Raw genomic sequence first — 25,000 nt, 5'->3', positions numbered from 1 at the left:
CGTTTTAGGACCCCTACCTTGCATTCTCTCTCCCTCTCTCTCTCTCTCTCTCTCACACTCACACACACACACACACACACCTGAACCCGTACTGTCATGATAATGCCCGTGCAATACTTCCTGAGGCGCGCGAGGTAGGGTGGACCTTGATCCCTAAGCACTTCGAAATAAATTACTTTTTCCCCTTCATATTATGTTAATGGTTAAGTAATTAATGGCATTCCGCTTGCTAATTATTATTAATATTAATGTCATTTTATTTGTCTTGCATTAGTCAACAATTTAAAATGAGGCTACTATCTAACTATAATAACACGGCATCTGTGATATATTGGCTACATTATTTTCTACTCTTCGAAAACTATCGATTATATGTTGTCTTCGCTATATCTTATTTTCCTGTCTCGCGCCAGTGAAAAAAGCGCGGCAACGAACTCATGGATTCTGAGGGGAAAATAACTTTTATCTTAATCGTTGTTTTTACAACAGCGGCCGGATTTCTCTTTTTGTCTGGAAAAAAAAATCTTACAGACATTACAAGAAAACCCACAACGCCAAATATTACCACATAATGACAGAGATTTAAAAAAGAAAAATGTTATGTAAAGATTTCTTGGATATTTAGCTTAGCATAAAAACATCATAAATTAAGTTGTAAGACTTATCCTCCATAACGTTATCTGTAGCCTACTTCCTTTGATATCTGACTTTTTTGCTGTTATTCTACACAGAATGCCAACGGATGCGTTTACAAAAATACTGTGTTGGTACAAGGGTTCAGTGATGATATCTGGTGCTAATTTATATGGTACTTTCATTTACATTGAAGAACAGGATGATTACCATATTAATTTCCAAGGTATTACAACTAACACTGTATTATGGTTTCTTTTAACACTGGATCCTCTGCATTTTAAAGAGCAAAAGAGCTTGTGTTTGTCGTTTCTAATGGACATTTGTTTTTAGGGACATAAAATAGAGGGTTTCAGGTGGTGAAAGCCAGAGAATAGGAGAAGGGATGAGAGGTCACAGTCCTTTTGTCTAGGAGAGGAAAAGAGATGGAATGGGTCATAAACCTACACCCTGCTGTGGATGTGAGGAGTAAAGACACAAAGAAAAGCCTCATTCACCTCTGCCCAGAATAGATGATGGTAAGAAAGTGTTATTTGCATTAATGTTATAAACGAGGAAGCTTAATGTGCAAAGAGTGCAGTTTGTGTGTGCAATGAGCCTAAAAACAGCCGTAAGTGCAGGAATCTGGGCACCACATGGTCTCGAACACCTCGACACACACTGAGGGACGCCCAAGGGTGGGGTGTCCCGTGGGATTTCCAGCGTGCCGGAGTTTGGCAGGGGTTCAGAGAAGGAGCAAAGGGAGGAGTCTTCTTTAACAGCATATTAAACAGGAGTTAATTATATGCCAACCTTTGTGACAAAGAGAATAAAAAGCCTCGACTTGAATGGCAAACCAAGAAAAGAAAAGTCATTATGCTGGTTTCACTTCTTTGCATGTGAAAACCTCAGCGCTTATTTTGCCATTTCCATTTGTATCAGCAACCTCAGCTCAGAAGATTGTGGCTTAAGTCAGGCTGTAGATCTGCTAAACCTCTGCACTCTCCTGCAGATCTTACACAGCTAGTGCATTCGCTTTATATCTGTTCAGTGTAGTGAGTGCATATAGCAGGAAGGGTTTGCATTGATTTTTGTTGTTTCAGAGTTAATAGGCATCTAAAATTAAACATGCATTTTTGCTGAATGATTTTAAATTCAAAGTAAAAGCAAACTAGATGGTTTTTATTTTTGCAAAATATGCAAGTAATTATTTTTTAAACCAAACCACATGATTTGCGTAATCGTTCATGTTCATAGCACAAACAGTGTGGGACGGGTTTAATACTTGAGGTAACCCTAGGAATTAGTGATGCACCGATATGAAAATTTTGTCTGATACCGATAACCGATAATTCTTTATATTTGAAAGCCAATAACCGATATATTGGCGGATAAATCTAAACCCAAATTTTTATGTAATTTTTGAGAGCCTGATTATAAAAACAAAAGTCTCACCATTAAAATCCAAGTCCCAAACATGCAATTTTAATGTTCTCATTATAATTTTATGTAGCCGATATGACAGACTTGAGCTGCACATATTGCACTGAACTGTATTTTACGTTTTGAAGTGATTCCAATCATATTTCAAGCAATTCAGTGCGCAGAAGTGTCTCAGCTGAAGGAAATAATCCATTATTTATCTGCTTTTATATATCATCCAAATTTTCTTATTGGGCCGATAACGATAACATTAAAAATGAACATATATCGACCGACACCGATATGCTGGCCGATATATCGTGCATCTCTACTAAGTATGAGCAAAAGTAAAGGATACTTGCCACTAATGATGAAGGAGGGCGAGATGTGAGATGGATAATGAGGATGGGATAAAGGTTAAAGAGGATCGGCCAGTTATATAGCAAATAACAGACGGGAGAATTGAGTCAGAGGAGTTGGCGATGGCAATGTCGAGGACAGGTCTTCATTGGATACACACCGCACACAGTATTAGATCCATGGGGCCGAATCAGGGTACCAGGGACCGAGAGCTACAGCATTATACAATCAAACACACACTGGCATGTAGTCCAGGAAAATCTTTCTTTTGATCTTATAATCAGGGACAGGGAAAGGCCAAGTATGGAGAGGATTAGCTTTGTCACCGAGATTTCAGTATTAGTGAGCAAAAATGTTCTCTTTGTAACTAAAGGAGGAGGGATCTAATATAGCAGTGTAACACAAATCCTGTGTGTGGCTCTCAAGACTTAACAAAGATCATGCGCTATAGTGCTGCCGCCATCTAGAGGACATCTGATGTGCTTCCAGCGTAAAAATAATGGCGGTGAACAAATATACTTAAGCATTTACAGTTTTTTTCAACTGCTTACACACAATTTCAAATATTTGCCTCTTTTTCCCAAAACTTTACACACAAATCCATGAATTGCACAAACAAAATTCAAAATGCCTCACATTTTTGGCAAAATGAGGCACTGCATTCAAAATATCACAAACATCTCAAAAGTTGCAAACACCTTTGCCATAATATTATGTTTTTGGATATATCATATACACACAGTTATTCAAAACCTGAAGCTCTTCTTTCACAAACTCCTCTGTGCATTTCTGTACAAGACTGAAAGTAATTGGCTGAGAGATGTTGCAAAAATTCCTGGTAAATACGAAAGCAAGATTGAAACCAAACTTCATTTTTTACTGTAAGCATTTGTGGTTGTGAATACAGTATTACACAGAACGAAAAACATATAACTCGACCTTTGACCTGTTTATAGTCCTATTCTAAAGCCATGATTGGCTGGTGTTGAGTAATTCAATGAGTGTTTGCACATGTGAGGAGTGTGTGTGAGTGTGTGAAGAGTGTGTGTGTGAGGCTCTGATGACTTACTGTGGCATTTTGATAGGCTGTGTTTGAAAAAGGAAATCATAGAGAATTGTGTTCTGGTTTGCAAGAAGTGTTTTATGAAATTGAAAACTGAGTCGAAGGGCCGATAATTAGTGTTTGGTTTTGTAGTTTTGTGTCAGGTTTCAGAAATTGTGTAACAAGTAAGAATTTTGTGTGTAAGCAGTTGGAAAAAACTGTAAAATGATGTTGTTGTCCAATATTTTCTGTTTTTCAGAGTGGCACAAAAGAAACATTATAGTACAACACATCATCGTCTTCCATCACAGGCTCTGTTTATTTATAAACTGGTATAATATAGTACCTTTGTACAAAAATGTAGAAAATGGTACGCAAAAATATCACTTGTAAATAGATGGGATAAATGCAAATATCATAAATCTGTTACTACTTGAAGAACTTTTGCCAGCAAAAAAACGTTTGAGTGAACTGTGACAGATATAAAAACACACAGAAATGCAAAAACCACAAAATGTTTTTTTTCTTTAAAAAAAAAGAGGAAACATTCTTTATCACAGCAATATGGAAGCACATGACGGTGTTTCTCGCAAATATCAAGTGTGGCCTCGTCTCAGTGCCAGTCGTCTTTGGTATGCCACGGAAAGTGGAAACACTGGGATTTTTTAAAGGGTTGAGTCCGTACCGCACCCCTCGATAACACTTAAATGATAAAAAAACCATTGACACAAGTGTTGAAAACCAAAAGCTTGACAAACATCAAGTACCTGCACTGTATGTAACTTATTCATACCATATGGAAACTTTATAATACAAATTCATCACTTCTCCTCAGCTCAGTGCTGTTGTCAGTGCAATGCATATGCATGCTAGCTTGGGTTATGTAGCGCAGCGCAGACTAAAGAGAAACATTACAAAAACACATCTCAGTGCCGTTACCCTTTAACGTATCTGTCTGAAAGCAGACTAGTCAAACAATCAGAAAACAAACACTACAACTTTGAATGAATATTATGATTCAGAGGCACTTGTCTAGACCTAGAGAGATAACTGACAAGTCTTTAAAATACTGTTCTGTAATCTGCCACTATGACAGTAAACAATGAGTTTTAAAAAGAAACACTTTCTCTTAAGCCCAAAGTACACTTTTTTTGCGTATGCTACACTATTTGCACGTACATTTTGTCAACATCATGGCCTGTTTTTACTATCGTATGCTTGTGCCTTGAATTTTTTGTTGTTGCACTAATTAGTTGGTCCACAAGGCGACACTGGTCTGGCCTTTTCATGGTCGAAAAATAAATGGACGGAACAACAAACTCCAGAAGACCCAAAACAATAAACGCTTGCTTGTATGAGGGAGTGCAGAATTGAAGGTTGTTTCCGCCACAGAATAAAACATTTTGAAAGATTGAACCTTTTTTATCTCACAATTGCGAGTTTACATCTCGCAATTCTGAATTTATTTTTCAGAGTTGCAAGATATAAAGTCAGAGTTGCGAGATATAAAGTCAGAATTGCAAGATATAAACTCTTTTAAGGAAAAAAAGAATTCCTCAGTATTGCAAGTTTATATCTCACAATACTGACTTTATAACACACAATTGCGACGTAATATCACGCAATTCTGACTTTATAACTCGCAATTGCGACTTTGTATCTCGCAATTCTGAGAAAATGTAAACTCGTAATTGTGAGAAAAAAAGTCAGAATTGTGAGATTAAAAAGTCGCAATTACCTTTTTTATTGTTTATTCTGTGGCGGAAACAAGCTTCCATGGTTTATAGATAAACGGAACTCTAATTTAAAAGAGTACCAAGACGTTTTTTATTGCTCATAACTTCTGGAAAGAAAAAGCGCAGACAAGATGAAACTTTCTTGTGCGCTGCTGTCGACCGCCTGTGTTCATGCACACTATCAAATGGATATACTTTGAAAGGCTATGCATTGTGCTGTACTCATACGCAAGGTGTTAAGCTGATGTATACTTTGTGCTTCATACTGTTTATCCATCCATCCATGTTTTGTTTTCTCCAACATGTCGTACCTGTGAGAAATCAAAGATAAGAGGCCACAATGGTCAAAGGCACTTGAGTCCTGTCTTCACCAATACTTTTAGAGAATGTGCCTACCAGCTTCTTCCTCGACACATCCACTCAATATTTCAGTCTTCTTATGTGGTGTTCATGTGGCAGTCCAAGTCCAGATATATATCTAAAAGTAAATTTTCTTTGTTTCTATCTTGCCACCATTTACAGTCCAATGCTCATATTTACATTTTAAACAAAGACGTCCATCTTTACAGTCTCACAGTAGTGACTGGAATGCCCCTTGAGTAATAGTCATTAGGCGGTAATGTTAAGCAACATATTTTACACATTAAAACACCATTACGCAAAATCTGTGTGATCCCATATAGGACACCAGCAGAACCATCAGTATTAGGGATGCACGATATATCGGCCACCATATCGATATCGGCTGATATATGTATATTTTTAAAGTTATCGTTATTGGCCCGATAAGAAAATTTGACTTATATATTAAATCTGATAAATAATGGATTATTTCCATCAGCTGAGACACTTCAGATGTGCACTGTTCATCATGATGGTTTTCAATTGCTTGAAATATGATTAGAATCACTTCAAAGAAGGAAAATACAGGAAAGTGCAACATGTGCAGCACAAGTATGTCATATGGGCTACATAAAATCATAATGAGAACATTATAATTGTGTGTTTGAGACATGGCTTTTAATGGTGAGACTTTAGTATTTTGTTATCAGGCTCTCAAAAATGATAAAAAATTTGGATTTAGATTTATCAGCCAATATATCGGTTATTGGCTTTCAAATATAAAGAATTATCGGTTATCGATATCGGCCAAAAATTTCACATTGTGCATCCCTAATCAGTACGTGGCATACGAGCAAGAAAAGGGACATTCAGAGGAACCTTTAGTGTCATGAGGGCAATAGTTTCTGAGTCAACATGCTCACTTTGGCCCTGTTATTTCTAGAAACACTTTAAGACAACGTGTTCAAGTACTTGTTCTCCCCAGCTAGGGACGTCAACATTGAGGTCATGTCCCCGATTGCCATATTAGACAGGCCACTTGGAAGGGTGATGGAGGTTTGCGGTGTGGTGAGACGGGAGGAGGTCTGAGAGGAGCAATGATGGTGTGGGTTTATTGGACTGTAAGATGAAGGCTCTGGGTCATCGATAATGGAGGTAAAGTCAATCTGGGCGTTCTCCAAGTCCAGGTTTTCTAAGGCGTTGGACATGGGCGCTGGTTCTGAGTAGGCCATCGATGTGGGTTTGATACTAGGGTCTATCCCAGTCAGGTGTTGCTGGGCCAGGCATGGCCCATCTTGAGTTTTCTCAATGTCATGGTGCATGTGTATCTGGCCTGTGTAGAACATGGGGTTGTTGTTATTTGTGAAGTTTTCCGAATGCTGTTGTTGGACCGGTGGGAGTCGCACTCCTCTTCTGGGACTGGCGGTGGAGTGGACCGGGCTGAGGTGAGGTGGGCTTCCCAGGTAAGCTCCACCTGCTTGTTGGGACTGGGAAAGACTGTTCTGGCGACTCAAAGGCTTTCGTCCCTGAGGTGGTCTTGGCACTATATCCGGCCCGTAACACGATCCCTGCATCCCAGCTGTATGCTCCTTAACAGAACCGGGAACTCGATTTTGCGGTGGGCTCATTAAGTTCTGATTCAGATAGCCTTGATAAGCATTACCGGGATAAAGGTTCTGGTTAGGTTGTTGATGCTGTGGACTGTGCTGAATTAACGCCGTTTGTCCTCCCATGTCTATCCCATCAGGCTTCCCAGAGAGACCATCGCCTACCCTTTGCTCCTGCTGCTGTTCCCATAGGAGAGCTTGCTGGGATTGCACGTAGTTCCTCACCATCATCTCTTTCATTTGATGCATTGGTGTCTGCGACCTGCGGCTTTCCGCAAGTGCAAGATTTATACCTCCTCCACTCGGGAATGATCCCGCTTGGCTTTGCTGCGGAAGACTGGCTTGTGTTCCCATCTGGCCATGAAGAAAGTCACAGCTTGCATTGGAGGATCTGCCCATGAGGCCTTGGCCTTGTGGTGGATATCCCTGCATGTTTGCATTATGCCGATGCTGGTGTAATGGTTTGGTGTTCTGGCAAGAACTGGATCCTCCCATTGACGGATGGAACTGTTCAGGTTTTACAGTAACTCTTTGATGGCCGGGGTCAGATGTAGGGTCATATACGCCCTGTTGAAGGTAGTGCTGTCCTTGTATGCCTACACCCTGGAACTGCATGCCGGTTTGAGGACTGTGGAGTTGGTTAGTTGGTCCCCATGGCCCTGACCCATCACCCTGACTAGGAAAGTGTGGACCGGATGGGCTAAGCTGACAGGTACTCATACCGTACTCAGCTTGCTGTAGAAGATTGTTCGCAATGTCAGTTTGACCAATCACTCCAGTTGCGCGGATCTCCTCGCGCTGACCCTGGTATGGACCTTGCATTTGAGATTGGAAGACTTGATCCATGCAACCCAAGCCTTCTTGTCCAGGAGACAGTTGACTTGCATTGTGAGGGTGTAGCTGAGTTTGCTGGTAGCCCATGTAAGCTCTGTCTCCACCTGGGATCATGTTGCCTTCGGTTTTCCCGTGAGGTTCCATGGCCATGGCCTCCATCATGACATTTTCAGTGATGCTCGGTGGACGAGGCGAGTACATGTGCCGGCTAAGAGCCGCGTCAGATCCACACTGATGCAACGCGTTGCGACGACTCATTAGGGACACATTGCTCAGGCTATTGAAGCGTTGCACTTTGGGTAAACCCTGCGGATCGGCCCCTGAGCGCACTGGATCGCTAGCACGTCTCGTGTTGTTTCCGGGTGCCTGATGTGGATAGATCACTCCTGTGCCGTATTCGGCATTAGCACTGTGCCTTCTCATGCCTCCTTGCTGCATAAATGGAGGAAGAGGCTGGCCGTGGCATTCCCTCAAGAATCTACTGGGTTGGTCCATGTTGGGTAGCGGGGTTGGCGGTGGACCACCTGTTGCTGCCGCATATTTAGCCTTCAGACTATATTGTTGTGCCGGTGTAAGGCTCGGTAGACCTGGCAATCCTCCAGCGTTCTGGCATGATCCGCTTCTTTGGCTGCTCTGAGGAGACAGTGGGTCACCGGGCACATCGGTTCCCATCACGGATTGGCAGTGACCCACTTGGGACACCTCACTGGAGCGTCGGCTTGACAGGTAGGGCGAGACCATTGATGAACGACGGCTAACTGTGTACGCAGAGCTGAGGCTGCTTGTGCCGCTGCCGCGCCGATCATTCGGTTGGCAAGACATTCCCATTCCGGTTACTCCACCCAGATCAGGAGCAGAAAGCTCCATTACACGCCGGTTGGAAAGTAAGGGCGAGGGCGTACACATGCCCATCATCTCTCCTGTTGCTGAAAGCAGAGAAGAAAGCAGAGTTAGCATGAGAATTACTGAGAAAACCATGAGGCTAGCAATGTATTACTATAACATGTAAACCTTAAAGTCCCCCTGTAGTCAATAATTGTATCCCTTAAAACTCATCTTTGATCTCCAAAATTACATATTTAAATGTTTTTTCTTGAAAAAAAATTAGTGCTTTAAAATAGCTTGAATGTAATTTGACACCCTTTCCTCATTTAGTATACGCGGTGCAATCCCAAAAAAGCTCAGATGGGAGTGGAAAGTTTTACGCGCAATCTACTGACGACACGCAAATTAAAGAACACAGGCGCAGCCGGATCATTTCCATAATGACCAACGCAATCTACCAAAAGCAGCGCAAATTACTGTCTGGTTTAAGACTTTTTTTTAATGCCGCAAATACCAGTAAATTGACGAGCGTAAACCTTAGGAAATCACCTTAGATGATAGATTTAAATTCTCCTCCCATAAATTTTGCGCCTTAATGGGAAACTCCTACAAATGCATATTTAATAAGGTCAGCTGCAAATAATAACCTTGTCCACAGCTTTTCAGCACTAATCATTCACTGCATGTGTTTAGTATATCCTGACAGTAGTTTCTTATCGCCAAAAGAGGGTTTGTGCTGGTGCAAGCTGTTAGTAAATCTTCACTGGTTTTGTCCGTCCTTCTGTTAGACTGTCTCACAAATTATGAATTATTTTGAATATCTGTCAACTGTTAAATTTAACTACACAATTAGATAATTCCAGATTAGCTCAACCAATTACCAAGCAATGCTTCATGTTGTTCAGTCTGTGGTGTAAAAAGGTGCATTAGCAATTACAGAAAAAACACTTCAGAAAAACATGATCAGCTCAAAGTGTCTGAAGAATTTTTGGGTAGTCCACTGTATGAAGAATTTCTGTGGTATAATATCCCACAGTTTACTTTATTTTGCTATTCTCACTTACATAAATTATATAAACTATTGTGTCCTGCACACACTAGTAAAAGAAAAATATCAAAAATGATATCTGGTGTCTGAATAATGTTTGCTTTGTATGTGAGTTAAATAACCTGCGACTAAAAAACGAATGTGCTTGATTTGCTGTGTGTTTTACCTGAGAGAGCCGGTAGTTTGTTTCCTCCGCTCCGCCCAGGTGGGGTCGGCCGGCGGATTTGCTTCAGTTTGTCAATCTTCAGATTCTCCAACCTCTTCAAGGCCTGAACGGACATGCACATCGACCCCACGCCAGCGCTGGACTCGGACACACCGGTGTTCCCGTTCTCCTCTTGTGTGGTCAGGTCCTCGAGACTGCCCGCTGCGTTCAGGTTCATCTCCACACCGCTGTCGTTGTTGTTGGCGCTCCCTAGTGGAGAACGTTCGCTACTACAAGACGACTGGCCACCGGGGCTCGGCTGAGATTTCTGGAGGACGAGAGAAATTATTCAAGATTTAACTAGTTATTATGCACGTGACTATGCATTAGGGCTGCACGATTTTTGCACAATATTTGTTTTTTCTTCAATATATATTGCGATATAAAAAGAATTTGAACAACCAGATGATTTGAATAGCTCTATTTGAAAAGAATGTGCTGAGGGCACGCAAGGTCTCTCGCTCTCTGCCGCGCGCTGCACGGTTTGGAGCACATACAGTATGCTCTGTCTCGCATGCAAGGCTCTAGATTCCAGGAGATTTGAACTAATTTACAGGCATCAGGAAGCCGCTATCAATATGCGGGATTTTTATAGGTTAATTTTTTTTAAACAATTCAAAGCAACTCCAAAAAGGAGGACTAATGAGTGTCCGGCTTGAGGCTACGCCGGACGCCGGACAGGGGGCTTAAAATCCGGAGGTATGGCCACCCTACACGCATCACACACATGACCAGCGTCGGCCAATAGTGAGCCTACGTGTGACGTAATGTAGCACTACGCTATCACACTAGTAAACTCACTCGAGGCCCACAGAGAAGGAAATTAATTGAAGTTGAAATAAAGTCGTTATTTTTGTTTTTTTATGCGCACAAAAAGTATTCTCGCCGCTTGATAAACTTAAGATTGAGCCACTGTAGTCACTTGGACTATTTTAACGATGTCTTTAATAACTTTTCGGGGAACAAGTTTCAATCCCTCAGAAGCCTATGGAGGAGTGATCCAGCTCTCAGATTTAATCACAAATATCTTAATTCGTGTTGCGAAGATGAACGAAGGTCTTACGGGGTTGAACAACATGAGGGAGAGTAAATACTGTCAGAATTTACATTTTTGGGTGAACTATCCCTTTAAAAACACATGCAAATGATAAACTTTCAGTCTATGATGGTTAAACTTAGCAATTAATCACATGCATTCCGAACTGGTGCTAAAATGATATATCGTGCAACCCTGCTATCCATTAGAGTCAAGTCAAGTCTCCTTCATTTATACAGCGCTTTAACAATATAGATCTTTCACAGCAGCTTTACAGTGATAATAGGAGATTACAGTAACAGAGATTGTTTAGGCTTTACAGCAGATCCAGAATACAGTTATTGTCCAGATAAAGTTAATTTGATTGATTCAATTCCGTTGTAAAGATCATTAGTTATTAACTTAGGGGCCGCTAACACGCTGATAACGCAGATAAAGCCTTACCAGTGTGGTTTCTGGAGCGAGTAATTTGCAGTCCTCTCGGCTTCTCTCCTCCTTCTCTATCAGAAGCTCTGAGTTTTGCCCTGCGGGGGTCAGACCTGGAGCTCGAGGACCCGTGTCTCCACGGTGCTTTTTAGTGATGTGAGCCTCAGGCCCGTGAACCGTCTTCACATGCTTCCTCAGAGAGCTGGGGTCCGTGTAGCGCTTCGTACAGCCGGGGATCTTGCAGACGTACGGTTTCTGAATGCCAGAGACAGGAGAACACGGTTCACATGTGATCTACAAACCTTTAGAAACAACACATTTACACTTCTAGTTTAATGCTTTTAGTATTTCTCCTCCTGTTTGGCATCATTTAAAGGTCCCATATTGTCAAAACTGAAATTTCCTGGCTTTTATCATGATAACAGAGGTCAAGGGTTATGAAACTACCATATAAGTTTCAAAACAGTCGATCCACAGACAAATGCACACAGCCTGCATAAAGTAGCTGTGCCTTTTCACGAGCCGTTGTGACTTCCGTATATTTGTGATGTCAGAACTACGCAGTCACCAATGGTGGGTCACTCAGAAAACAACAGGCCAATCAGAAGAGAGGCTCTTGAATATTAAGTAGTCAGGCCAAAATCGACCTGTTCTTGGCAGAGCTCCTGAGAAAGGAGCTGTAAACATATATTATTGACATGGTTTTTGGTACTTATACCGCAAATATATATTCTTAAGGCCAAGAAAACCTAAAATAAAAACTTCAGAAAGACTGTATTAAATGAAGTGAAGCATTTTTCTGCTGCTGTGATTTTTTTTTGCCTGAAAAGTGTAATACAGATACTTTGACATTTTTTTTTAAAGTTTGTTTAAACTGATGCAACCAATAAAAGATTCATAGATCTGGAAGTACATTATAAAAGCAAAAAAACCAGCAGATAAACATGACATTTAAGTCCTTTCTTACCATGTGTAGTGCTTTAGTCATTGTTTTTGTCCTTTGATAAAAAAATAACCTAATTTTTTTTTGTTTAAAAATGTATGTAATAATTAATTGTGATCAGTGATCAAATTAATTTGCAATAATTAATTACAAAAGTTTTTATATAAATTAATTGCAGAAATAATTCTACAGTTTTTTGTTTCAGTCATTTAATTAATTTCAATAAAGTTTTAAAAATACATTAAATGCAATAATAAATATTCGTACAGTTTTTACTACATTTTTGTCTTACAACTAAATAATTACAATATCATTTAATTAACTGCAATAACGTTTTTTGTTTAATCAATTTATGTCTTACAACAAATTAATTGCAATAATTAATTAAACAATAAAGTTTTTTAATATAAATTAATTGCAGTAACAAATTGCGATCAGTTTTTTTGTTTTAGTCATAGCCTTTTGCGAATATTGTCATGTCATAACGTTGTTTTGAACAGCAAGTAAATTATAAAACACAAAAAATCAAATTGCAACAGTTAACCATGACGTGTTTATATATCTGCGTGTTTTATTAATCGTACCTCGTTGGAGTGTGTTCTGTTCTGGTGCTTGGCTCGGTCTGACGCATTGGAGAAAGCCTTGTTGCAGCCCTCGTGCTCACACACATACGGTTTCTCTCCGGTGTGTGAGCGCAGATGAGTCTTCAGGTTCTCCAGACGCGAGTACGCTTTATTACAGCCTTCAAACTGATGCACACCAACATAAACATTTACACTGAGTTTGCAGAGAGAGAGCTGAAACAGAAGTCATGTGACACAGCTGTAACTCACAGTGCACTTGTGTGGTTTCTCGCCGGTGTGTCTGCGCATGTGGACCACCAGCATGTACTGGGCTTTAAAGGGTCTTTGCTCTCGAGAACAATCGTTCCAGTGACACACGAACTCCTTCTTCTCCCCGTGGATGTGCTCGTTGTTGATGTGCTGCGCAAGAGATGGGAAAATCAGGACAAAAGAATCGGATGCTTGATGTGGGAAAAGCACCTGCTGCCACTGATTTATACACTATTATAGTATTCTAGTGCAGCAGATTAATGATATATTTCAAGAGAATCGATCAAATTGGTATAGAAGCATGAAATTTGGCACAGATACTTTCTAAGGGTCACTATTTGGAAAAAAGGCTTTGGCCACCCAAAAATTCAACATCGTGGCCATTTTTTCAAGATGGCCGCCATTTCTCTTGAATCCTTACATCAATTTTTGGAAACAGTGGCAATGAACATAGGAAAGAAGGGGAGACATCTTCAAAATTGTTTTCCTTCCTGAATTTTAACTGGCTACTTTCTTTTTCTAACAGTGGCCCTCCCTCTCTGTGGACTGCACCTTGCCGTGGTGGAGAGGCTTGTGTACTCCAATGAACCTGAGAGCTATGCCGGCGGGGAATTTATATCCCTGGAAAGTTTAACTAAGCCGGACAGGTCATAAGAGAGGAGGCAGACAAAGCAGACATATTGACTATTTGACAGAAATGGTGGCCATCTTGAAAATGGTCGCCATCCGGATTTTTTGAGATGAACATACCTTTTTCCAAAAGAGTGTTCCTTGAAGAGTATTTCTGCCTAATTTTATGCTTGCATCACCATTTGAACAATTGAAATAATTAATATTTGACAGGAACGGTGGCCATCTTTAAAAATGGCAGCCATCTTGAATTTTTGAGGGACAAGCATCTTTTTCCATTAACATGACCTTTAGAGAGTATTTGTATCACATTTTCTGCTTGGATTACTGTTTGAATAATTGATATAATAAGCATTGAATAGCAATGGCGGCCATCTTGAAAAATGGCCGCTATATTGAATTTTTGAGTGGCCAACGCCTTTTTCCAAAATAGTGGCCCTTAGAGAGTATCTGTGCCCAATTTCATGCTTTTATACCAAAGTGAACGATTTTTTTCTAATCTGCTGCACTATCATGCATATTTTCAGTTAGCATTTATTTGCAGTTCTCAGTTATATTTTTAATTTTAGTTTTTATTCTTTACAATAAAATCCCATTAGTTAATGGATTGAAATGAGAAATTCATTTGTTACAGTATTTAATATTTTTTTTAGCATTAGTTTATTAAACACAACTGTTCATTGTTAGTTAAGGACTGCGTTTCCCAAAAGCATCGTAAGCCTAAGAAGTTCGTAAAAACGATCGTATGACTGATCTTAATATTACAGTGTGTTTCTCAAAAGCATTGAAAGCCTAAGAAGTTCGTAAAAACGATCGTATGACTGATCTTAATATTACAGTGTGTTTCTCAAAAGCATTGAAAGCCTAAGAAGTTCGTAAAAACGATCGTATGACTAGTGTGTTTCACGTTAAGTTCACGCGAATGCCGCGAATAGCGCGAATTGAGCGCCTGGCGCGTTCTGCGCGAATGATTTATTTAGTGCTTTTTGTGCATTCATGCGTTTGACGCGAATTCGAGTCTGAGTTGAAAAATCTGAACTTCTGCGTCAAATTCGCGCCGCGTTAACCAATCAGGAGCCAGCTTGCTGCTGTCACGTGGTGAAGTAAATATTTTACCACATAAAAACTTGATTTTAATATATGAGACATTCATTTTGTATGCTATTTATTCCATATCTAATCTAGATTATATGAAACATTATTATTATTCTAATGTAAAGAGAACCAACATACTTTAGTGCAAGAACATCGTGTCTGTGTTGTGTGAGGGAAAAAAACACAGGACAATTTAATCACTTTTGTAGTAGCCTAGGCTGGCTCCATTTATCATCAAAACAAAAATAAATTACAGATTAGGTGGGTGAGGGCAAGGATGATCCTCGCTCCGATGCGGGACAGCAGGTCATTGAACTGGGCGCGGGACAGGCGGAAGTACCGCTGAAAGTGGCCGTCATCCAGGCGCAGCTCCTGGAGCAAATGGTGAAACTCGCCGAACAGGGTTCGCCTCCGAAGGGTCTGGTGGACCCAAATACGGCGATGATGATCCTTACGCCGCTGTTCTGCTCTCCAGAGCAAATACAGAGCGGTGACTCTCTCGATAAATGACCCATCAACAACATACATCTTGTAAAAAGATGGCCGCCAACGGGGTCCGAAACTTTTGAAACTTTCGCCTCTGACGCGCGTGACGCGCGTAAATTTCGCTTCAAACTTTTGTTTTTACGCGCGTCAGTTTCACTCTTGTCGCGCGAATTAACACAAAGTGGTCAAGCGTCAAACTAGACGCGGTAGACGCGAATTTGACGCGCTATTCGCGTCCGGTGTGAACGCACAGTAAGAAGTTCGTAAAAACTATCGTACGATTAATCTTAATATTATAGTGGGTTTCTCAAAAGCATCGTAAGCCTAAGAAGTTCGTAAAAACGATCGTACGACTGATTTTAATATTACGGTCTGTTTCTCAAAAGCATCGTAAGCCTAAGAAGTTCGGAAAAACTATCGTACGACTGATTTTATATATTACGGTCTGTTTCTCAAAAGCATCGTAAGCCTAAGAAGTTCGTAAAAACGATCGTACGACTGATCTTAATATTACGGTCTGTTTCTCAAAAGCATCATAACTTAAATAGCACTTGAAAATCATCTAGATCTGCGAGTGCTCTGGAGTAATCCTACATTCCTGGGTGAGTTATGATGAGGTCACCCTGCTGGACAACCGGCACATTACACCTGTAACTGTAACTTTATTCAACTGCAATGTGATTATAAGGTTTGATTGTACTTTATTGTACAATTTATTAAATTATTAAAAAGGGCAGAAAAAAATAGAAATAATTGAATCTAATAATTTTGATCTAAATTAAATGAATGAACAAAAATTTATAAAAGATGTAATATGCTTCAAAGACTGGGAAAAATAGTGATGAACTAAAAAAATATCAGTCAATCTGACGTGCAGAAAAACCAGCCATGAGTCGGACATTTCCCGGTTGGCCATCATGTGATGTGATCCCATGCCATCATCATCTTCCTGGTCCTCATCATCTTCATCTTCCTCCTCCTCCTCCTCTTCATCTTCCTCCTCCTCTTCATCATCTTCCTCCTCCTCATCCTCTTCATCTTCCTCCTCCTCTTCATCATCTTCCTCCTCCTCTTCATCTTCCTCCTCCTCATCCTCTTCATCTTACTCCTCCTCTTCATCTTCTTTCTCTTCTTACTCCTCCTCTTTATCTTCCTCCTCCTCCTCTTCATCTTCTTCCTCCTCCTCTTCATATTACTCCTCCTCCTCTTCTTCCTCCTCTTCTTCATATTCCTCCTCTTCATCTTCCTCCTCTTCATCTTCTTCCTCCTCCTCTTCATCTTCTTTCTCTTCTTACTCCTCCTCTTTATCTTCCTCCTCCTCCTCTTCATCTTCTTCCTCCTCCTCTTCATATTACTCCTCCTCCTCTTCTTCCTCCTCTTCTTCATATTCCTCCTCTTCATCTTCCTCCTCTTCATCTTCCTCTTCATCTTCCTCCTCTTCATCTTCCTCCTCCTTCTCTTCATCTTCCTCCTCCTCCTCTTCATCTTCCTCTTCCTCCTTCTCTTCATCTTCCTCCTCATCCTCTTCATCTTCCTCCTCCTCCTCTTCATCTTCCTCCTCCTCTTCATCTTCCTCCTCCTCCTCTTCATCTTCCTCATCCTCTTCATCTTACTCCTCCTTCTCCTCTTCATCTTCTTCCTCATCCTCCTCTTCATCATCTTCCTCCTCCTCCTCCTCCTCATCTTCCTCCTCCTCTTTATCTTACTCTTCATCTTCCTCCTCTTCATCTTCCTCCTCCTCCTCTTCATCTTCCTTCTCATCCTCTTCATCTTCTTCCTCCTCCTCTTCCTTCTCTTCCTCTTCTTCTTCCTCATCCTCCTCTTCATCATCTTCCTCCTCCTCCTCCTCCTCTTCATCTTCTTCCTCCTCCTCCTCTTCTTCCTCCTCCTCCTCTTCATCATCTTCCTCCTCTTCATCTTCCTCCTCCTCTTCTTCATCTTCCTCCTCCTCCTCTTCATCTTACTCTTCATCTTCCTCCTCCTCATCTTCCTCCTCCTCCTCTTCATCTTCCTCCTCTTCATCTTCCTCCTCCTCATCTTCCACCTCTTCATCTTCCTCCTCCTCTTCATCTTCCTCCTCCTCCTCTTCTTCATCTTACTCTTCCTCCTCTTCATCTTAATCCTCCTCTTCATCTTCTTCCTCCTCCTCCTCTTCATCTTCTTCCTCCTGCTCTTCATCTTCTTCCTCCTCCTCTTCATCTTACTCTTCATCTTCCTCCTCTTCTTTATCTTCCTCCTCCTCCTCATCTTCCTCCTCCTCTTCTTCATCTTCCTCCTCCTCTTCATCTTCCTCCTCCTCATCTTCATCTTCCTCCTATTCATCTTCCTCCTCCTCATCTTCCTCCTCTTCATCTTCCTCCTCTTCTTCATCTTCCTCTTCCTCCTCTTCATCTTCCTCCTCCTCTTCATCTTCCTCCTCCTCCTCCTCCTCATCTTCCTCCTCCTCCTCATCTTCCTCCTCCTCTTCATCTCACTCTTCATCTTCCTCCTCCTCCTCTTACTCTTCATCTTCCTCCTCCTCCTCATCTTCCTCCTCCTCTTCTTCATCTTCCTCCTCCTCTTCATCTTCCTCCTCCTCCTCCTCATCTTCCTCCTCTTCATCTTCCTCCTCCTCTTCTTCATCTTACTCTTCCTCCTCTTCATCTTACTCCTCCTCTTCATTATCTTCCTCCTGCTCTTCATCTTCTTCCTCATCCTCCTCTTCATCTTCCTCCTCCCTGTCTTCCTCCTTCTCCTCTTCATCTTCTTCCTTCTCCTCTTAATCTTCCTCTTCACAATTAAGTTCTGTCTTGTCTGCAGCTGTTCCTGTTAGTCCCTGATTAGTTAACCTTCATCCACCTGTTGTCTAGTTAGTTCCTTCGTTTACCCTGTGTATATATTCTCCCCGTTCAGTTCAGCCGGTTATTGTCCGTTAGATTCTGTTCACCTGCTGTTGGATTAAACGCTCGTCGGTCTGCTTCACTGCCTAGTCGTGACACTCCTCTTCATCTTCCTCCCTGTTAAGGAAGGACACTCTCATTTGTCCTGACTACAACTACAAACATTCTCAAACTGCTGAGGTGTTCAGTCTGGACAACAGAAGATGGAAGCTGAGGAGCGTTGTTTAGTTGTTTAGGCTCAGGTTGAGTTACTCCTAATTCTTCCATGGATGTCAATACCAAGTCAAGTCAAGTCTCCTTCATTTATACTTTAACAATATAGATGTTTCAAAGCAGTTTTACAGTGATAATAGGAGATTACAGTAACAGAGATTGTTTTGGCTTTACAGCAGATCTAGAATAAAGTTATTGTCCAGATAAAGTTAGTTTTGATTGATTTACTTCCGTTGTAAAGATCATTAGTTATTATTAAATTAGCGGCCGCTAACACACACCGTTCAACAGAAAACCCTTAACGCGTTTATTTGTATGACTGGCCTTATACCTGCTGAAAATAATATGTTTGTACAGCTCCACCTCTTCTAAAATGACATCAATCTTCTCTTTTTGAAAAATGTCTTTTCTTTGTTTTATTGGTTCAGCCATTTTGCTAGTGTCTCCACCCGTAGGTTTGTGTTTTTATAGATTATTGGCCTTGTAGAAAATGCACATCGGGTGAAAACAATTAGGCTAAACATTTAAAAATACAAGCGTGTGCTACAGTTACGAGCCATTCTAGTGACATTTCAGCACTTGACAAACGGACAGCGACTCTGAAGTAGCACTTTATGCTTTTTTGTGAAACGCACATGAAATGAACAAAAACGTTCGTAAAGTCGCTCGTAGAAAATGCTCTTAAGTGCTAAGAACCATCGTTATCTGGAAACGCAGCCCAGGTCCATTAAACAATATTAACAGATTATGAACCATGAAATATGAATAACTTTTGAATTTAATAATTTATTATGATGATACCATTGACTATGATTAATAAATGCTTTAGAAGTATTTTCACTCTTAGTTCATGTTAACTAATGTTGTTAACCAACAAACAAAACCTTATTGTAAAGCGTTAGTATTTTCAATATATTTTCTTCAGTTTTAGTAATTTTAGAACTTGAATTTTAAGTTTTTCCTTTAATGTTTTTATTTTATTTTATTTATTGCTTCTTTTTTCAATTACAAAAACAATTTTGGTTACACTTTATTTTAAGGTGTCTTTGTTACAATGTAATTATACATTTAAGTACTGAGTAATATTAAGCAACTACATGCACTTACTATAGGATTAGGATTAGGTTTCTTTTAGGGTTAGTTGCATGTAATTATGCATAATTTATGGTAATTATTAATATTACTATGGTAACTGCATGTAACATATGTAACAATTATACTGTAAAATAAAGTGTAACCACAAATTTCAATAGTTTTAGTTAACAATAACAACACTGAGTGGTGCAATAAAAACGAGATTTCAGATTTCAGAACATTATCAGTGAATTATGGTTTGATTTTCTTTCTGTTTATCACACAAATCTATCATACTGACTTGCCATATAGCATACAAGTCTGTTATGGACTGCTGTTATGCTGCTTTCATGGCTTTTCTTCCTTTTTGGAGACAAAAGGTGAAGCAAAATGTGAAAGAAAATAGCAGTATATTGGTTTGGACTGACGTCCGTCGTGAGTAAATCTTCCTCACATGCACGAGTTGCTCCTGAGTGTCGAACTCTTTGCTGCAGTTTTCCCAGTGGCAGTTCGTCTCGTAAACGGCCTCGGGTTCAGGTTTCTCCTCTTTATCCAGATCATCTCTGCCTTCTAATAAACCCAGAAGAGGATCCTGCAAAACGGGGTCGGAAAAACATAAACAAACAAGCTTATTCCTACACCTATTTATACTTATTTATGACGATTTGCATGAATTATGGGTGTAACTTCACCTGTAAACAATCAGTGAAAGGCTCGCTCTATGAACGCAATAATATGTTTTTTTTAAAAACTGTGTACAATGACATTACGTTATTCTACTCGCACTTCAACCATCCAACATTAAAAGGACATTTAAAAGTGTAAAAGCATCAACAAGGTACTTTCAACAGACCATAAATAACCAAAAGAGTGAATCTTTCCACAGCAATAACGGATGGGTTAAATATCACTGTAATAATATATATCTGTATTATGTAACAGACGTTGCCTTAATAACATTTTTTCAGTTTCTTCAGCATTGCGTGATACTATTTCAAAGTGATTTCCGTCAGTTTGACAGATAATAAATTGTATTTACCCGTGAAAACAAACCTGGAAAGAGACGTGAGGATTTTATGAGAAAAACGAGAGATTCTTTGTGCATTCCAGCGAAATATTAATGGCATATATTGTAAATTAAATCGTGAGAACAGACCACAAATGTGCAGTATATGTTGTCCTTTTTCATACTATTACAGCAGAATGCAAAAGGATAAAAAGAAAATAATCACGAGGAAAAGTGAAAACACCTCTTGCCATAGATATTCTTGTTATAACATGTCACGTTAAAATACCACGTGTAACATTATTCTAATGTTATTCTTAAATAAAACATGAAAGAAAACTGATAGCTCATCGAGTCAAACCGATTGGATCAGCTTTATTTATGATTTTAAATTATTCGTTTCAGTCTTTTTGAATGGACGTTCCCCGAACCGGAAGTGCCGCCCGTCATTCAAGATCGTCAGGAATAAAGTGGATTGCAACCATGATTCTGGAGGATGTGAACAGTTTGAACATGATGTAAACATACACCGATGGGACATTACCTGTGTTCCTGTGGATGAAGGACTCGCCACGTCTCCCTCTGAATGCTCCTCCAGACTCTTGATGTTAATGCTGTCCATCACACTTCCCAGAATCGGTTCGGTCTTCATCTGAACACACACACACACACACACACACACACACACACACACACACACACACACACACACACACACACACACATCAGGGTTAATATTAGCATCAACTAACACTGAAACTACTGAAACATTTACCTTAACAATCTGCATTGCATAAAGCGCTATAGAAATAAAGGTGATGTGCAACTGACATAAAGCTGCTGAAATAAAATAAAATATTAAATGTGGGGATGCACCGATATGAAAATTTTGGCCGATACCGATAACCGATAATTCTTTATATTTGAAAGCCGATAACCGATATATTGGCCGATAAATCTAAATCCAAATTTGATATCATTTTTAAGAGCCTGATTACAAAAACAAAAGTCTCACCATTAAAATCCACATCCCAAACACACAATTATAATGTTCTCATTATGATTTTATGTAGTGATTTTGAGGAGATTTTCTTATCAGGCCGATAACAATAACATTACAAAAATTATTTTAAAATTATTCTTATTTGAGTTTTAGTTTTTATTTTATTTCCAGTTACTAATTTTAGTGTTTTTACTTAAACTAAACAAAAAATAGAAATGTTGCTCTGGCAATGAACTGGAATTAGTTTTATTAAATACATGTACACATATATCGGCCGATACCGATATGGACGATATATTGAGCATCCCTATTTGGATGAAAAACTTAAAAGAAAATGAAAAATGTTAAAATAATGCTGAAGTAAAATAAGTTGAAGTACTAAAAAAGCTAAATAGAAATGTAAAAAATGGTAACACTTTACAATAAGGATCCATTTGTTAATAGTAATTTATGTTAATTTTATATTTAATAAAACTTATTTCAGTTCATTGCCAGAGCAACATTTCTATTTTTTGTTTAGTTTAAGTAAAAACACTAAAATTAGTAACTGGAAATAAAATAAAAACTAAAACTCAAATAAGAATAATTTAAAAAAAAACTAAAAACATTACAATACAAAACAAAATTAAAGTATAAAAATAAAAGCTACTTCAAAATATTGGCACTTTACAATTATGTCTCTTTAACTTGAACAATATAATTTTGACAGCATTTATAAATATCAGTTAATAAAAATGTTCATGTTAGTTCACAGTGCTTTAATTAATGTTAACAGATGCAACCTTTGATTTTAATGTATTAGGAAATATTGAGATTAACATTAACTAAGATTAATAAATACTTTATAAGTATTTTTCATTGTTAGTTCATGTTAACTAATGTAGTTAACTAGTTTTAACAAATGAAACCTAATAAGTGTTACTAATAAAACTTATTTCAGTTCATTGCCCAGGGGAACATTTCTGATTTTTGTTTAGTTAAGTTGAAACACTAAAATTAGTAACCAGAAATCAAATCAATAAAAACTAAAACTACAGTATGACTGAAATAAGAATAAATTAAACCCAAATAGTAATATTTTAAAAAAAGTAATAAAAATGACAAAAGCACATAAAATTACAACAACAAAAACTAAAATATAAAAACTAATTAGAATATTAATAAAAATGGTACACATTACAATAAGGTTCCATTTGTTGACATTAGTTAACTGCATTATTTAAAACGAAAAGAGTAAAAAATACTTTTAAAGCATTTATTAATCTTAGTTAATTTGCTAATACATTATTTAAAGCATCTGTTAATATTATTGTAATGGTCCTGAACTAACAATGAAGAGCTGTTTTTATAAACTAACATTAACAAAGATTAATAAATACTGTAGCAAAACGCATTAAGTAATGTTAACTAACGAGACCTTAGTGTAAAGTGTTACCGCAAATAAAGTAAACCAGCGCTGACACACAGATGCACACACACACACACACATGCAGCAGGAGAGAGAGAGTGACTCACGTGTGTGTGTTTGTGCGGGCCGTGGAGTCTGGGGTTGTGTGTCGGGCCGTGACATGATGACGGAGAACCGTACATGTTCCCCTGCGCGCGCGAGTAGTTCATGGAGCTGGAGAATCCCAACGCCGGACTGAAGCACAAGGAACGCATGTTAATGGATGTTAATGCATGTTAAACACTCATGATTTAAATGTTCTTGCATTGGAATAAACTTGCTTGTGACTTTGCTCTTACTGGTATAGCAACTAACCAAAATATTTTTGATATTTTTTGTACTTGTGGGTTTTTTTCCCTCCCACGTTGTTACACAAAAAACTGGGTTACACTTTATTTGGAAACACTTTATTTTACAGTGTCCTTGTTACATAATGTTACATGTACTTACCAAAGTAATAACAGTAAATTATGCATAATTACATGCAAGTAACCCTTCAACCAAATCCTAATCCTATAACCTTATAGTAAGTACAAGTAGTTGCTTAATATTACTCAGTACTTAAATATATAATTACACTGTTACAATGACACCTTTAAATAAAGTGTAACCCTTTATTTGAAGGAGTCAGTGTAATTATACATTTAAGTACTGAGTAATATTGAGTAACTACATGTACTTTAAGGTTAGCATTAGAGTTTGGTTTGGTTTAGGGTTGCATGTAATTATGCATAATTTATAGTTATTACTATAGTAACTACATATGTCACAATGAGTGTTACCAAAAACTGTTGTTATTTGTTGTTATCAACTCCCACGAACCTTGTGATCTATGCGTGTTATCGTGTAATGTTGATTCACAATCTGTTTTCTTTTAAATACGCAGTTTTTGGGATCTGAGCTTTTGCACTTCTGTGTTTTTGGAGGTGAATAAGCTCGATGTTCACTCAAAAACTGATGTGCATCAGCTCTGATCAATGAATCAGTTTGAAGAAGAAATAGAAAGACTGATATTTGAAGAAAACAGACTGTTGGCGATAACACCGCATGATAATAATTAGTTCATTCAAATAAACACTTTTAACAAAATTAAAGTAAAAAATAAAAAACAATTGGAAGTAAACGCTTAGATATCACTTTATTATACAGACAAACTATTTCCCAAACTATTATTCCAAGCATACATGGATAAATGAAAACCAGGAAACATGTCTACATTTATGTTTTGAACATTGACTGTCAAAGTTTGCAGAAGTTTGAATCAGCATCACGTTTTCATTGACTTTTACAACATTACAACACTATCTGTTGCACTTCCTCACAGAGTTAATATCTGGGTTTTTCCTAATAAATAAAAGTTGTTTCTATTTTTATTGGTCAATTCTAATAAATTAACGCTAAATAGCTTTGACATTAAAGTCATCGACTGTGAATTATGTCATTCTTTAAATGTTTGCTTGTTTTTTGGTCCAGTAAGTAATACCTCAGTTATCTGAATTTAATAGAAGAAAATAACAGGTTCTAGAATGTTTTATATCTTTAACACACTCTGTCAACTTGGATAATTTATTTAGAGATTTCATCTGGTCGTGATAAAATTAAATATACGACTGATGGGTATCATTTGCATAACAGTGGAAACTAATTCCATGTTTTCTTGTAATATTACCAAGTAATTTTTTGAGCCCAAACTATGATGCTATTTTCTTCTGGTAACAAACTTTGTTGCATTATTTTCCTGTTATCTCTGTAAAGCTGCGTTGAAAAAATCTGTATTGTAAAAAGCGCTATATAAATAAAGATGACTTGACTTAAAAAGCGAGTTTATATATAAAAATGTATAATATATGTATAATAACGTCACGGTTTATTTTATTTTGCTCTCATTTACATAAA

At 38.6% G+C, this 25,000-nt stretch overlaps 2 protein-coding genes across 2 annotated transcripts; both read right to left on the bottom strand.

Annotated features, from left to right (window-relative positions):
• Positions 1-5,413: 5,413 nt before the first annotated feature.
• On the bottom strand, positions 5,414-23,300 carry LOC143740641 (zinc finger protein GLI1-like). Its single transcript, XM_077232641.1, has 8 exons — positions 23,173-23,300; positions 21,199-21,306; positions 20,103-20,240; positions 13,272-13,421; positions 13,023-13,187; positions 11,514-11,750; positions 9,995-10,301; positions 5,414-8,881 (listed from the first exon to the last, which is right to left on the bottom strand). Exons 1-8 carry the CDS (start codon positions 23,272-23,274, stop codon positions 6,465-6,467), a joined length of 3,624 nt encoding a protein of 1,207 aa, XP_077088756.1. The 5' UTR covers positions 23,275-23,300; the 3' UTR covers positions 5,414-6,464.
• On the bottom strand, positions 16,101-18,645 carry LOC143740633 (uncharacterized). Its single transcript, XM_077232624.1, has 3 exons — positions 18,258-18,645; positions 17,096-17,468; positions 16,101-16,105 (listed from the first exon to the last, which is right to left on the bottom strand). Exons 2-3 carry the CDS (start codon positions 17,466-17,468, stop codon positions 16,101-16,103), a joined length of 378 nt encoding a protein of 125 aa, XP_077088739.1. The 5' UTR covers positions 18,258-18,645.
• Positions 23,301-25,000: the final 1,700 nt, after the last annotated feature.

Source organism: Siphateles boraxobius, unplaced genomic scaffold, assembly GCF_051911475.1.
Source record: "Siphateles boraxobius isolate OS27281-9 unplaced genomic scaffold, OSU_SipBor_1 179, whole genome shotgun sequence".
Classification (NCBI taxonomy): domain Eukaryota; kingdom Metazoa; phylum Chordata; class Actinopteri; order Cypriniformes; family Leuciscidae; genus Siphateles; species Siphateles boraxobius.
This window is presented reverse-complemented; position numbering and strand designations above follow the sequence as displayed.